At 44.7% G+C, this 13,141-nt stretch overlaps 1 protein-coding gene across 4 annotated transcripts in view; it reads left to right on the top strand.

Moving 5' to 3' along the window:
* The window catches only part of grm3 (glutamate receptor, metabotropic 3), a 32,407-nt gene that overhangs the window by 14,442 nt on the left and 4,824 nt on the right, over positions 1-13,141 (top strand). For all 4 annotated transcript variants that reach the window (XR_005114243.2, XR_005114241.2, XR_005114242.2 and 1 more), the window contains exons 5-11: positions 1,565-1,834; positions 2,286-2,904; positions 10,060-10,302; positions 10,408-10,597; positions 11,382-11,691; positions 11,801-11,994; positions 12,258-12,390. Coding sequence is in view for 1 of the 4 variants with exons in the window: in XM_037451012.2 (XP_037306909.1) it covers positions 1,565-1,834; positions 2,286-2,904; positions 10,060-10,302; positions 10,408-10,597; positions 11,382-11,691; positions 11,801-11,994; positions 12,258-12,390 (1,959 nt within the window). In the remaining 3 variants the exon portion in view is untranslated. The remainder of the gene's footprint in view (positions 1-1,564; positions 1,835-2,285; positions 2,905-10,059; positions 10,303-10,407; positions 10,598-11,381; positions 11,692-11,800; positions 11,995-12,257; positions 12,391-13,141) is intronic.

Genomic DNA, 13,141 nt, shown 5'->3' with positions numbered 1-13,141 from the left:
TCATTCTCATTGCCCCTTGTTGCAGTTGTTTTTACCTGTTTTAAACCCAAATGCAGAACTTTTTTTACAAACTGTGCTCTGCCTTTTGATCTGTTTCCTGAAAAGCTAACCCAGATACTCCAGGAGACTCTACCTGCCCAATCTCTGTTGCTTCTAAATTAAGTAATAGGGAGTTATTGTATGTTTAACCATGCACTACTAAACTCCAATGTTTTGAGGCCATTCAGATAGCAGGCCTAATTCCTTTCCTTCATACGTACATGCGTGTTTGTGTGTGTGTGTGCGCGCGTGTGTGTCTGTGTGTGTGTGTGAGTCTCTATGTCTCTGTGTGTGACTTGCATTCCAAGCAGAAAACACACAGCAGCCCTCCACTGCACCATTTTTTTTTCCTTCCCTTTCATTTTTTTATACTCGTCTCTCATATTCAACCCATTCAGTAGATCTCACTTCTCACTCTCTTTCACAGGAAGAGAGCAGCGTTTCCATACAGAGTAAACTCTGCATGTACCTACAGACAGGCCTCTTAGTTAGTTGCAGTCATTGCTCAGTGGCAGGTAACGGAACAATGCAGGTACATTTTGCACCTCGACCTTCCCTGACATTTAAGTCACCTGGCATCCTAAAACCATAAAACCTACCTCAAATACTCTAAGCAGCCATCCATGTGTGTGTCTGTGTGCCAATGCAGGTGCCTGTGTATGTGTATAGCAGTTCATGTGCACATCAGTGTGGTTTTCTAATCTTCTACATTATTAGTCTCATGAGATTCTGACATGTTGTCAAAACAGCTCATCAAATGAGCTATGAATGGAATATAGAAAAGCCCAGAGTGATGCGCTCTAAAAGGATTAAATCGAGGCGAGAATAGAAGGGCTTCGTAGTTTCTGTTTATTTGTGTGTGTATACATGTTTGAATGTGAATGTTTACACGTCTTTGTGTGGATGAGGATATGTAGCAATTATATTTGTGTTGGCATCTGTGACTAAAATTGTAATGAAGGGAACATGACCGAACACCAATCAGCAGTAAAAGAGAATAATATATGGACATCAGTACACCCTAGATGATGTCCATCACTAATGCATGAGTCAGTGATTTATTGAACCATCCTTGTGTGTGTGTGTGTGTATTCGGCATGTGTGTGCTGTTTTGTGTTTATCCATGCTCAGATAAGCCCACACTTTTGTATTTTATCTTTAAATAATCACATTATGCATGAAGGCATCCCTATCAGCAGAAACCTTTCATTTGAGGATCATACAAATTAACTCCAATTATTTAACTGCTTTGTTCTTAAACACAGTCAGTTGGTCAAAAGAATAATCAAAACGGTCAGTCAATAAATTAACTTCGCAGTTTAGCTATGCAAAATCCAAAAGGCTTATTTAGTTCTATGCACATAATATAATAATATTAATTTCATCAAGCAAAATTTGACATATGATGGGTATCAAAAACGAATAACAGTTCAATCAAGTTAATTCGTTAAAAGGGTTTAATTTGTAAGAAGGTTTAGAATTATTTTGTATGATTTATTTCTCATTTTACTGTTTCTCCCCACAGGTTGCCAATCTTCTCAGGCTCTTTCAGATTCCTCAGATAAGCTATGCTTCGACCAGTGCCAAGCTCAGTGATAAGACCCGCTACGATTACTTTGCCCGCACGGTGCCCCCCGACTTCTACCAGGCCAAGGCCATGGCCGAGATCCTCCGGTTTTTCAACTGGACATATGTGTCCACTGTGGCATCAGAGGGTGATTATGGGGAAACTGGTATAGAGGCCTTTGAACAAGAGGCACGCATGAGAAACATCTGTATTGCTACTTCAGAGAAGGTAAGACTTGAAATAGAACATTTCGTTTTTCAGCATGACTATTAAAAACAATTGCTCAAAGCAAAACACCAAAAGATACCACTTCCACTTGTGACGCTAATGCATGGGCTGGGTGTGCACCCATGAGGCCCTACATTTGTGAGTTTGAAAAAAACGTTCTCTCCATGTATCATACACGAATGGAGGTGATATTACACTAGAGTTATCACTTGTGAACCAGAAAATGAAAGCGTATCTCCATGAAGTCATTCTAAATACTTTCACAGTGACATTTGTATCGCATTTGCTACAGAAAAAACAGAAGCGGAAGACAACTGACGACATTTTTGGCTTGTTTGTTCCTTTGGATGGTGCTGATAAATGATCACAAACAGGAACCGCAAACCAATTGACAGGAGCGGCGACATTTACAGTACATCCGTCCTGACGCCAATATCCCCTTTCTTTCTAGGTGGGGCGTTCCAATGCCAAGAAGTCCTATGAAGCCGTGATCCGGCAGCTCCTACAGAAGCCGAATGCCCGCGTGGCCGTCCTCTTCCTGCGTAGCGACGATGCCAGAGAGCTGTTGGCAGCAGCTGCGAGGCTCAACACCTCCTTCATCTGGGTGGCCAGCGATGGCTGGGGTGCCCAGGAAAGCATTGTCAAGGGAAATGAGGTGACCGCTGAGGGGGCCATCACACTTGAGCTGGCAGCCAATCCCCTGCCGGAATTCAACCGCTACTTTCTCAGCCTGAACCCAGTGAAAAACCATCGTAATCCCTGGTACAGGGAATTCTGGGAGCAGCGGTTCCAGTGCTCCTTGGGTGGGGGAGGCGGAGCGGGAGGCGGAGGCGGAGGGCTGGGAGGGACGTCTCTCCCGCCGTGCGACGTGGACTTGTCGTTGGACAAGAATAACTTTGAACCAGAGTCCAAGATCATGTTTGTGGTCAACGCGGTGTACGCAATGGCTCACGCGCTCCATTACATGCAACGCAGCCTGTGCTTCAACACCACCAAGCTGTGCGACAGCATGAAGGCGCTGGATGGCCGCAGACTCTACAGGGATTACATCCTTAATGTCAGCTTCACAGGTAAGGGAGCTGGAGCTAGTGTGGAGTCTAAGATAAGTCGTTCATGGTGGATGGATGGATAGAGTGAAAAAAAGTGGATGAGAATGAGTTGAGGAGGAAAAGGGGGCGAAAATAGAACAGAAACAAGCCAGGAACAGTGGCGTCCCCACTCTTAGCAGTCCACTCACGAACAACACTAGGATGTGTTGTCCTTCCGCAGTGTATAAAAAGTACCGGGACAAATCCGCTTAATTGCTACGTATTGTCTGAGCCAGCCGTGCTATTGACACCTATTACCCATGCGTAATTGATACGCCACCACAAAGTTGCTTTGAGGGATGAGAGTTGCAGCTAATCCGTCAGCCATATTCTTGTGTCTTGAACTAATGAAATTGTGTGTGTTATAATAGCTCCTATAGCAGGCTGCCTTTCTGTATGTCGGTCTCTGTGGAGGAGAGAGAGAAGAGACGGAGGATTGGCTTGACTGACAGATGGCGTACAAAGGCAGCGGTATAAATAAACTGCTGCGTCTCGGGGACTGACACAGGTTTAGAGGTGCTTATTCCTCCGCCGACCGTGACCAGGAGCAGACATCAAAACGCCCTAACAAACAGCGCTAACGCGGCAGCTTTGCCACGAGACGCTGGGGAGCGAGCAGGAGGGATGGATGGAGGACGGAAGAATGATATCCCGAATTAAAGGAGGGGGAGTGAAGCTTGCAGATAAGAACGACGGGTAGACTCAAATGAGAAAAGAGTTTGGGGTAAGGTGGAAAGACAGAAAAGAAGTAAGCAAGGAAAGAGGGAAGGAATAAGGGAACACTGGAGCAATGCCAGAGTGGGACAGCGTGCTTCAGCAGAGATGAGGATTCTCTTTGAAATTCCCCATCTTCATTTCTGCCACAAATCAAAGGACTTGGAGCATTTCTGCATGAGAGAGACCTAAAGAAGGATAGAGAGAGGACGAGTGCTAGTAAGATAGAGAGGAAAGGAGAGAGAGGAATTGCAGTCTCACAAATGATAACTGCTGGATTAAATAGATATGCAGATTTACACACAGAAAGTTCAAAATGTGAGGAGTAAGTTGCAGAGGAGGGAGAGGTGTGCATCTAGTGCGACTTCCTCACATCATTATGTCTGATCATCCCTCTTACTTACATCCCCCTCTCCCCCTCCCTTCTTTTTCACCCCTGATGCATGTGCGTGAGGCGCATGTCTTTGCCTCGCAAAGAGAGTAACAGCGTGTCAAAGGATCTCAAGCTCTTCACAGCTCACTGTTAGTGTCGACGGTGACAGCATGGCAAACAGCTTTATTGGTTCGGTAAAAATAAGGCATTCAAAGAGTCTGTGCTGATAAGACGATGAGGATGATGAAAGTGGCGGTACAGTTAAACTGGGAGCCGTGGCAGCGGTTTGCTTTTAGATGTTGCTTTAGCCCCAACGTGACGCTTTAGCCTCACTGCTGCACATACCAGTCTCTCCATCTACAGCCTGTACGTAAGCTGAGGTGAGTTGAGGTTGGATGTGGGGGATAAATACTGCGGCACCACCATCCGCAGTGCTCTCAGTCTGAACTTAGCAGACAGAAAACCAACTGCAACTGCACACTGCACTCTATCTCTCTGCCGTCGCCTTCTCTCTCCCACACACATGCATGTTCATGCACAGCCCGCACAGTGCATCAAAGTTTGGTCTCACTGGATGGGATAGCTTCCTAATACTGTCCCCTGTCCTAAACTTTGCGATCAAAACAAAGGCTGTGAGAAGGGCGTTTTCGTGGTGTGCTACTGACAGCGTATGTGATGCACTGAGCACTATGTTGTATGGTGAGGATGGTGTTCTCTCATCTGGTCTCATCCAGCTAGTTGCTATGGTAATGAAGCCGACGCCATTGCCAACTGTTGAAGTAATGTGATAGATCATGGGAACTGCTCCCTGCCATCTAGCAATAGACGCACTGACTTTCAGCACAAAACCAAAGTACGTCCTTGCAAGAGACACATACTGTCAGCTCTTTTTTTTTTTTTAAACGCAGCTAGAAATACTTTTTTTTCCAATATAAAATTGCAGACACCCCCAACCCACACACTTCTCAAAGCCATCATTCAACTCCCACCCACCCACCAAACAGATCTGCAGCAAACATATCAGTATATACACCATGCAGGCAGTCTTCTGTTCAAATACTGATGATAGATGTGATATTCCCCTTCCCTAAGCTTGTGTGCGTGTGTGTGTGTGTGTGTGTGTGTGTGTGTACATGTGTGTGTAATACGTCTGTGTTAGCAGAGGCGGTGTGCCTTCAGGGCCATATTGAGCAGCGAGCTTACCGCAACGTTTAGATCCTAGAGAACAACCTTCCCTCCTTCTCTCCCTCATTTTGTCTCTCTTCATAGTCTTTCCCCTCGGTCTCCCTGCCTCTGTCATTCTCTGTCTCTCTATGTCTTTCTGGCGCTTAAAAAAAAAACTCCATTCTCTCTCTCTCTCTCTCTCACCCAGAGAGAGTGCTTCTATATCTCTACATTCAAAAACAGCACATCCAACTTGGACTTCACAAGGTTGCTCCCTGCCTCTGCCGCCTCTCTGCTCCGGTCTGTTCCTTCACTCCTTCACTTTGCTCATCCCTCCACATATCCTTCACCTTTCTATATTGATTCCACCTTCCAAAGGCTTTCCTCCATCCACCTATATCTCTGCTGCTGTCACACCACATTCTTTTCTCTCTTGCTATCTCCTCTCTTTTTACTCTGATTCGTCTCCCTCTTCTCCCTTGTCACTTCCCTCCTTTCTTTGCTCTTATCTTGTCCCTTAGCTCATCCCTCCTCCCAGCACCTCCTGCTTTCGGCCCGCCATTTCTGTCTTTGTTCCCTGTATCTCACCACCTTTATGTCCGTCAAGCCTCAGCTTTCTGCTGCTGCTGCTGCTACCTTTCCTCCTACACATTCATGCTCCTCGCTCTCGACCTCCTTCTCTCCACCCTGTCTCTCTTCTGTTCCACTGAGGCGTGCTGGACGTGGCCTCAGCAGCTCCTCGATCCCCAGTGACTGAATCTACAAGGAGAACAAATAGAGCTAATGGGATCTGTTTGCGTGTGTGTTAGGGACATGTGAGTGCATCCCTGTGTCCGTATCTTCACATGCTCAGGGATGTGTGTCTGTGTGGGTCACAGATGTGTAAGGTCGAGAACCCTTCGCAGGAAGAGAAAGAGGGATATACAAGAGAAGATGTATTTCACCTGGAACAGGTGTGCATTTGTGCACAGCGCTTTACTTTGTCAGGCTAAAATTAGAAGTAAATCACCAAATCAGGCAAAATGACACTTGGAAACAATAATCTTAGACATCAGCAACCGGCTTTTGAATTTTTTTCACACACTCATACAATGAAAAGATGTTCCCTCCCTCTCTCTTTCTCAGATTACTTATTCCTACTTATTCCTCCCAAGCCTCTTAGCCTCTTCTCTCTCTCCCTGCCTTTAATATCCACAATCCCCTTTGGGCTTCGCTTCAGCCCGACATGGCCGAGAACATAATTAATTTCACAGCTTCTGAATGAAAAGCTTGTTTTCACCAAGCTTCTAATTAAGAATAATAAAGTGTTTTTCAAGTTAGCGGGAATGCTCTAAATAAATTCGTACAAAAATTAGGAATTTGGCAAGGCTGGGTTGTAATCGCAGATTGTCTCACCTTACTTTATTTACATTCATTTGTTCTGTTATCTGTGGCGCCAGCTGTTTGATATATTCAGTAGATTTCTGTCAAAAATTCAATAATCTAAATAAACAGCAGAATATTGACACAGAACACTTTCAATTGTTCTTGTTTATTTTTTTGTAAAATGATTTTTCATATCCCGCCTCTGCTACACTTAGTGAGTGATTTGGGGAGAATATCATTCAGAAGCTGTGGTCCGCAATTGGACGTTGGCAACACTTGCTATGAATTGTGGGCGGAGCTTGCAGCTAGTCTCAGCTGTAGTGGACCGGGCCAGTGGGAAGTACTGTATAGATGAGGTCACACACATTTAATAATCATCACAGTTTCAGACCTAATGTTGTGTAATGGTTCAGACACAACAAGAAAGCCCTCAAGCTGCTGAAAGGAAGCAGTCACCACATGCAATTCTTGGAATGATGAAATTGGATCAGTTCACAGTTCATCAGAGTTACATCAGATAGAAAACCGATGTACAAAAGGCAGCTGAGGGAGAAACTTCCTGTGAGCTTCCCTGTCCACTACTGGTGTTTCTGACTAAATGTGATTGCTTTGTTCCCATGCTACATGTATGGCCATACGGCTGGCAATGTCAGTATACACAAATTTGACTTCATTGTGAAACATATATCTTTAGATGGATGGTCAGATCCCAGAAAAATCTAATTCTGCTTAATTTCACAATCCTCTGACTTTTCCATCCTCTGGGTATGAAGCCTTTCTTTTTCACCAATGAACGAATTGTCGATCATGTTCATCGTAGCATAATTTTTGAGGATACGTACCGTTTTTTACCTCATCATTATGCATATTATTATCATTATGCACCAACCACAAAGTCAAATTCCATGTTCCATGTATGTCTAACATATAATGGCAATGAACGTTTCCTGATTCCTGATTTCTGATCTAGCGGAATCATCATTTAAAATTTGACCAATATTTTAACTCAATACCTGCAAAACTATTGACATTCCTGGCTGTACAGCACCAATATGTGCTCAAATTGATTTGTGAGTATGTTAGCTTGCTTAAGTAAGACCACTAAATCCTACCTGACCATGTTTTTGAATTGTTAACAGGACAAGGCTGAGGAGAGAGAGTGGTATACATCAGTCAAGTACTTGTGATGCTTGCCAAGGCTCTTGGTGGCCTTCATCAGCTCCATCTTGCACTCTCAAACACTTTTTCTCATAATCTGCTCGCCCTGTCATGTCAGCAAGGTCTCTGCTGTTGGATGTAGGAAAGTAACGTCAGTTGTCCGGGTTTAATGCTCCAAGAATGTGATTTATTGCTGTGAAGTCAAGGACAATATGTCTCCCTCAAATGGGTCTGTAGGCTTTTGTTGTTTTTTCTTGTGGCACTTGATTTCTCGGCCAGACGAGTCACAGAAGAGGTTGTGGATCCATTTTCAACAGAATTTAACAGAAGGAAATCACAGTTAGCTGGACTGCAGCATTTCTTCATCTGTGAGAGAAAAGGTAAAACCTTTATACCCTCCCATCACATAGAAGTGGGCGGCTAGGCAGGACATACATGGTCGTCATCTCTGTGCGGATTCACGGGCATTTGCAAGTTTATGGCTCAGTCCGAACCGAATGGTCAGTTCTTTACATTCTGTAGGTAGTTGCTGAACAACCTTTGTCACACACAAATCATTACCTCACCTGGAGGACCCACAGTTCAAGTGTGTGTGTGTGTGTTTGTGTGTAATCAACACATCCGGAAATCTAAAATTCAATCATTTATGTTTGAGAATGCTCATAAGCTTATAATATTGCATTCAACGTTATCTATCCCAACATGCATATTCAGGAGATATTAAATATCTCCACACTCTTTAGTCTGTATTACATGTAATTACCAAACACAGATAATTAGGCCTGAACCCACACCTAAAGTCCCAGTAAGGAGCAGTTCTGATAATTAGCGATTCTGAAATTCTGTATGTGTCTGAGAGGACAAGGGCCGGTTTGTCTTATTGCTCAGTGTTATTAACAGACTTTATTATCTGTCAACTTGCAATATAATGGATTATCTCTCCGCCGTCCGTAGATATTATCGCCATCTTATTGAAATCATTTTCATTTAGCTGTCACTGAAACTTTTATCCCCAAAATCCAAAGAAGACTTGACACATGGAATTTCCTGTTACACAGAGAGAGGGTTGTGCTGTCTACGTGATTTATGGATTTCATAAGCCCTAACCCCCTCTGCTGCCATCAGACACGCCGTTATTCTCCGAGCACACGGAGCTCGTACAACAATCGCAGTGCTTTAGCCCTCGTCGGTGTTGCGTGTCGCTAACAGCAGGGTCCGAGCTGTACTTCTGTCAGCACGGCCTCCCACAGCGCTCAGAGCGATACCTTGACCATCCCACTGCAAAGTAGAACCTAATGGAGCTTCCCCAGGCACACGCCCACACGCAGCCCAAATCTGTATTTTGATCCATTCCCCTAATCCCTGTGCTGTTGTACGTTTGGCAGGTGATTTCTTCACTTTTACCCCATGACACGGAGACACAAGGAAGGCAGCGCAGTGTCATCAATGCTGCTGTGCACTGAAGGCCGAGATCCTTGTTAGACGCTCAAGAGTGATGTTTTGTAAACCAGGCTGCATCGTGGTTTGACAGGGAGAGGCAGCAGCGGGTAACACAATCATAAAGCGTGTAAGCAGCGCAGCGTTGCTCGCTCCGCGGTAAGGACAGAAGCTCCTCTGTGGGAGTGACATACGCTGTCTGTGTCACGGCGATCAAGTGTCAGCGATGTCCACTCCGACGCTGCCTGCAGCACATGAAGAAGTTTCTCTTTTTTTTCTCAGTTCATGGTCGCTTTTCCCCTTTCTTTTTTTGTTGTTGTTAGTTTCAGCTTCCTGCCCATTTTTTCAATCTCTTCTGTTCCCACATCCTCGGGGTAGATGGTAATCCTTTCATAACAGCTTGTATACAAACCAATTTGGCAGTTTCAGCGGTGTACCTCCCTCACATAAGAGACCCAGAGGCTAATTCTATCAATGTGTGGGTTGCTATATCAATGTCCAGGGATTCAACTTCATGGCTATATGATTTTATAGGCAGTTTATTAATGATGCGTTTGGTTATAGACAGATTGGAATTCGTAGCAGTGTTTTATCCGTATGTGACCTCAGGGAAGGATGGGAGGCCATTGATACACACAGACATCACCAACCATACCAGGCATTTATAGCCTCTTAGCAAATACTTTAGCAACTGGCTGGTCTTCAGTAATGAAAAGACTATTTGAATGCCCTCCACCGTCTGCTCTGGCCTCCTAAGGCTTAACTGACCACGGCTCATTGTTCCTGTCCTCACTGTCGCGTATACGAGGCATCAATGAGGCATCAATGGAATGATTGTTTGTGTGATTGTTTAGCTTTAATCTCCTCTTTTTCCATTTGTCTCATCCCTTTATTTGCAACTCTTTGTCTCCTCTCACCCCCTGCAGCTCCTTTCTCTCCTCCAGGCAGTGAGACAGTAGTGAAATTTGATTCCCAGGGTGACGGCGTTGGCCGGTACAACATCTTCAGCTACCAGCGCTCGGCCGATCGTTACGGTTACGTGCCGGTGGGGGACTGGGCAGAGAGTCTGACTCTGAGCAACGATCTTATTCACTGGCCCAGAGTTGTGGTACCCACCTCGCAGTGCAGTGACCCCTGTGAACGCAATGAGATGAAGAAAATGCAGGCAGGTAGGAGACTGAATTCCAACGATGTTCTCCTCTGTCACATCACACCGCACCCAGCAGCAGTGTCTTTTGAGAAATCTCAGACTGACAAATTCTGCTGCTCCTCAGGCGAGTACTGCTGCTGGATCTGTACGGCCTGCGAGCCTCATGAATACCTGGCTGATGAGTTCACCTGCTCGCCCTGCGCTCCTGGCCAGTGGCCCACTGAGGAGCTGACGTCCTGCTACGACCTTCCTGAGGACTATATTATGTGGGAAGATGCTTGGGCCATCGGTCCAATTACCATTGCCTGTTTAGGGTGAGTGATAAAAGGCTGTCAACGTAATGACAGTATCTAACGCTTGGGTGATGTAAGTGCGAGTGTGTGTGTGTGTGTGCTGGGTTGGAGGAAGGGATCAGCCATTCCTCCATGGAGTGACTTTGCTCTTCCTCAATTTGTGAAAGTTGCTCCTGGATGCCATAAGAGCTCAAGATAACATCAGCAGGTCTCTGGGGCTTTTTGTTGGATTTGGTGGTATTTACACCCCTGCCAATATTACCCAAGATGCTGTTATGTTCTACAAACACATTAGGTAGTCGTTATGATCCTAATGCATTTTGTCCTGTAGTTCTAAAATGTAATTAAAACCTCATCACACATCTTTGTTATTATAGCTACATTCCTAGAATTACACAGCTCTACACTGCAAAAATCCGCAATGCAGCTTTTTATTTTATATATATATATATATATATATATAATATACTGTATATCAATTAGTGAGTTGATATTTTGCTTGGAACATGCAGCATAACTGTGTTAGCATGATCCCAACAAGCTAGCTACCCACCGCTGATTATCTGCTAGTTAAGGTTAAAAGATTAACTTATACATTTAAATGGTTAATGGTGCTATTAAACTGTGTTGCGTCCACCCAGAAATTACAACAAAACAACCGTTTAAAAGTGAGAGTAGACTTACCAAGTGGTTAATTAACTTGTGCTTTTCATACCTAAACATGTCCAATCATTTTAACAGGTTTTGAGGGCATTTTTATATAATGTGTTTGCTAATTTTCTTGTGTGTTCGGCTAACTCCACAGGTTCATGTGCACCGGTCTGGTGTTCTGGGTGTTTATCCGACACAACAACACGCCGCTGGTGAAAGCTTCAGGCCGAGAGCTGTGCTACATCCTCCTCTGTGGAGTCTTCATGTCCTACGCCTTGACTTTCCTCTTCTTGGCCAAACCCTCTCCTGCCATCTGTGCCCTGCGGCGCCTCGGCCTGGGCACTTCTTTTGCTGTCTGCTACTCGGCCCTCCTCACTAAAACCAACAGAATCGCCAGGATTTTCAGTGGCGTGAAAGACGGAGCGGGTGCAGTGAGGCCCCGCTTCATTAGCCCATCCTCTCAGGTGAATGATCGCGGCGCCGCGTCCATCCATCTCCATCATTCAGATGAATGGACAGACAGACAGACAGACAGTGGATCTTCGTGACCGTACACTTCTTTCTTCTCTTCAGGTGTTCATCTGCCTGAGTTTGATCTCCGTCCAGTTAGTGATGGTGTCGGTGTGGCTGCTGCTGGAAGTTCCCGGGACGCGCCGCTTCACGTTGCCAGAGCGACGGCAGACTGTCATCCTCAAGTGTAACGTGCGCGACTCCAGCATGCTGCTTTCACTGGGATATGACGTGCTCCTGGTCATCCTGTGCACTGTGTAAGTGGGTCAGAGATGGTTGGATTCGCCTCAAAGAGTTTTGTAAAAAAAAAAAAAAGGTTCCAAATAAAGTGCTTCATGTCCTCCAGCCTGAGAACCTTGTCCACTGTGTTTTGTGCAGCAACAGTTCTTGTGCCAATTGTTTTCATGGACAACTAGAAAAAAAATCCATGTGTCTTTTGATTTCATATCAACAATAGCTCCAGTAGATTATTTATTTTGATGATGTCTAACTAATTAGAAATATGATTATCTCCCTCTAGGTATGCCTTCAAGACCAGGAAGTGCCCAGAGAACTTCAACGAGGCCAAGTTTATTGGATTCACCATGTACACCACATGTATCATCTGGCTGGCCTTTCTTCCCATCTTTTATGTTACATCCAGTGACTACAGGGTATCTTCTTCAACACACACACACACACACACATGCTTGTTTCTGTCTTCTACAAAAGCAATTGTTAGACAACATTGAAGACAATTGTGTTAGCATATTGCTGTCTGCTCAACATGGAAACACAAGCACACAGGTCACAAAGCAGTGACAGAAACAACTTAAACAATTTCTAATCCAGCTGGCGAATGTTGCAGCTCTGAAGTATTGGCATAACAAACAGGCAGGCTCTGTCAAAGTGCTGACACGTGTCCAGATTTAACAGCAAAGGGTGGGGGGGAGTGTTCATTTGATCTATACAAACCGTAAGCATGCGCACACACCTTAAGAACAAGCTCCGGCAAACACACACTTTATTGAAGGGCATAAGAGAGGAATGCTGATGCCAGAGCAGCTCATTTGATCCCTACAAGAAAAAATCTCTCTCTCTCTCTCTCTCTCTCTCTCTCTCTTGCATGCTCTTTCTCGCTCTCTCTTTCTCTGGCCTTGTAATCTGACTTCAAGATTAGTCAAGGAGAGGCACAACACCAAAGCCCCCAAATCTTTCTCTCACACACACACACACAAAGTATAAACACTCACTTTCTTCTGTAAATTGATGTTATTGTTTATGCCACACAAAATCAGGCACAATAATGAAAGTTACATCACACACCGCAAACTCAATTTCAGATCGTCCTTAGATTTGATTTAGCATTGCTGTGTTACAATATGTCACAGAGAATGAAGTAAAAACTACCACTGAGATGCTGTT

Source organism: Pungitius pungitius, chromosome 6 (genome assembly GCF_949316345.1).
Source record: "Pungitius pungitius chromosome 6, fPunPun2.1, whole genome shotgun sequence".
In the NCBI taxonomy this organism is placed as follows: Eukaryota; Metazoa; Chordata; class Actinopteri; order Perciformes; family Gasterosteidae; genus Pungitius; species Pungitius pungitius.
Note: the sequence above shows the minus strand (reverse complement) of the source record. Positions and strands in the feature narration are given on the sequence as shown.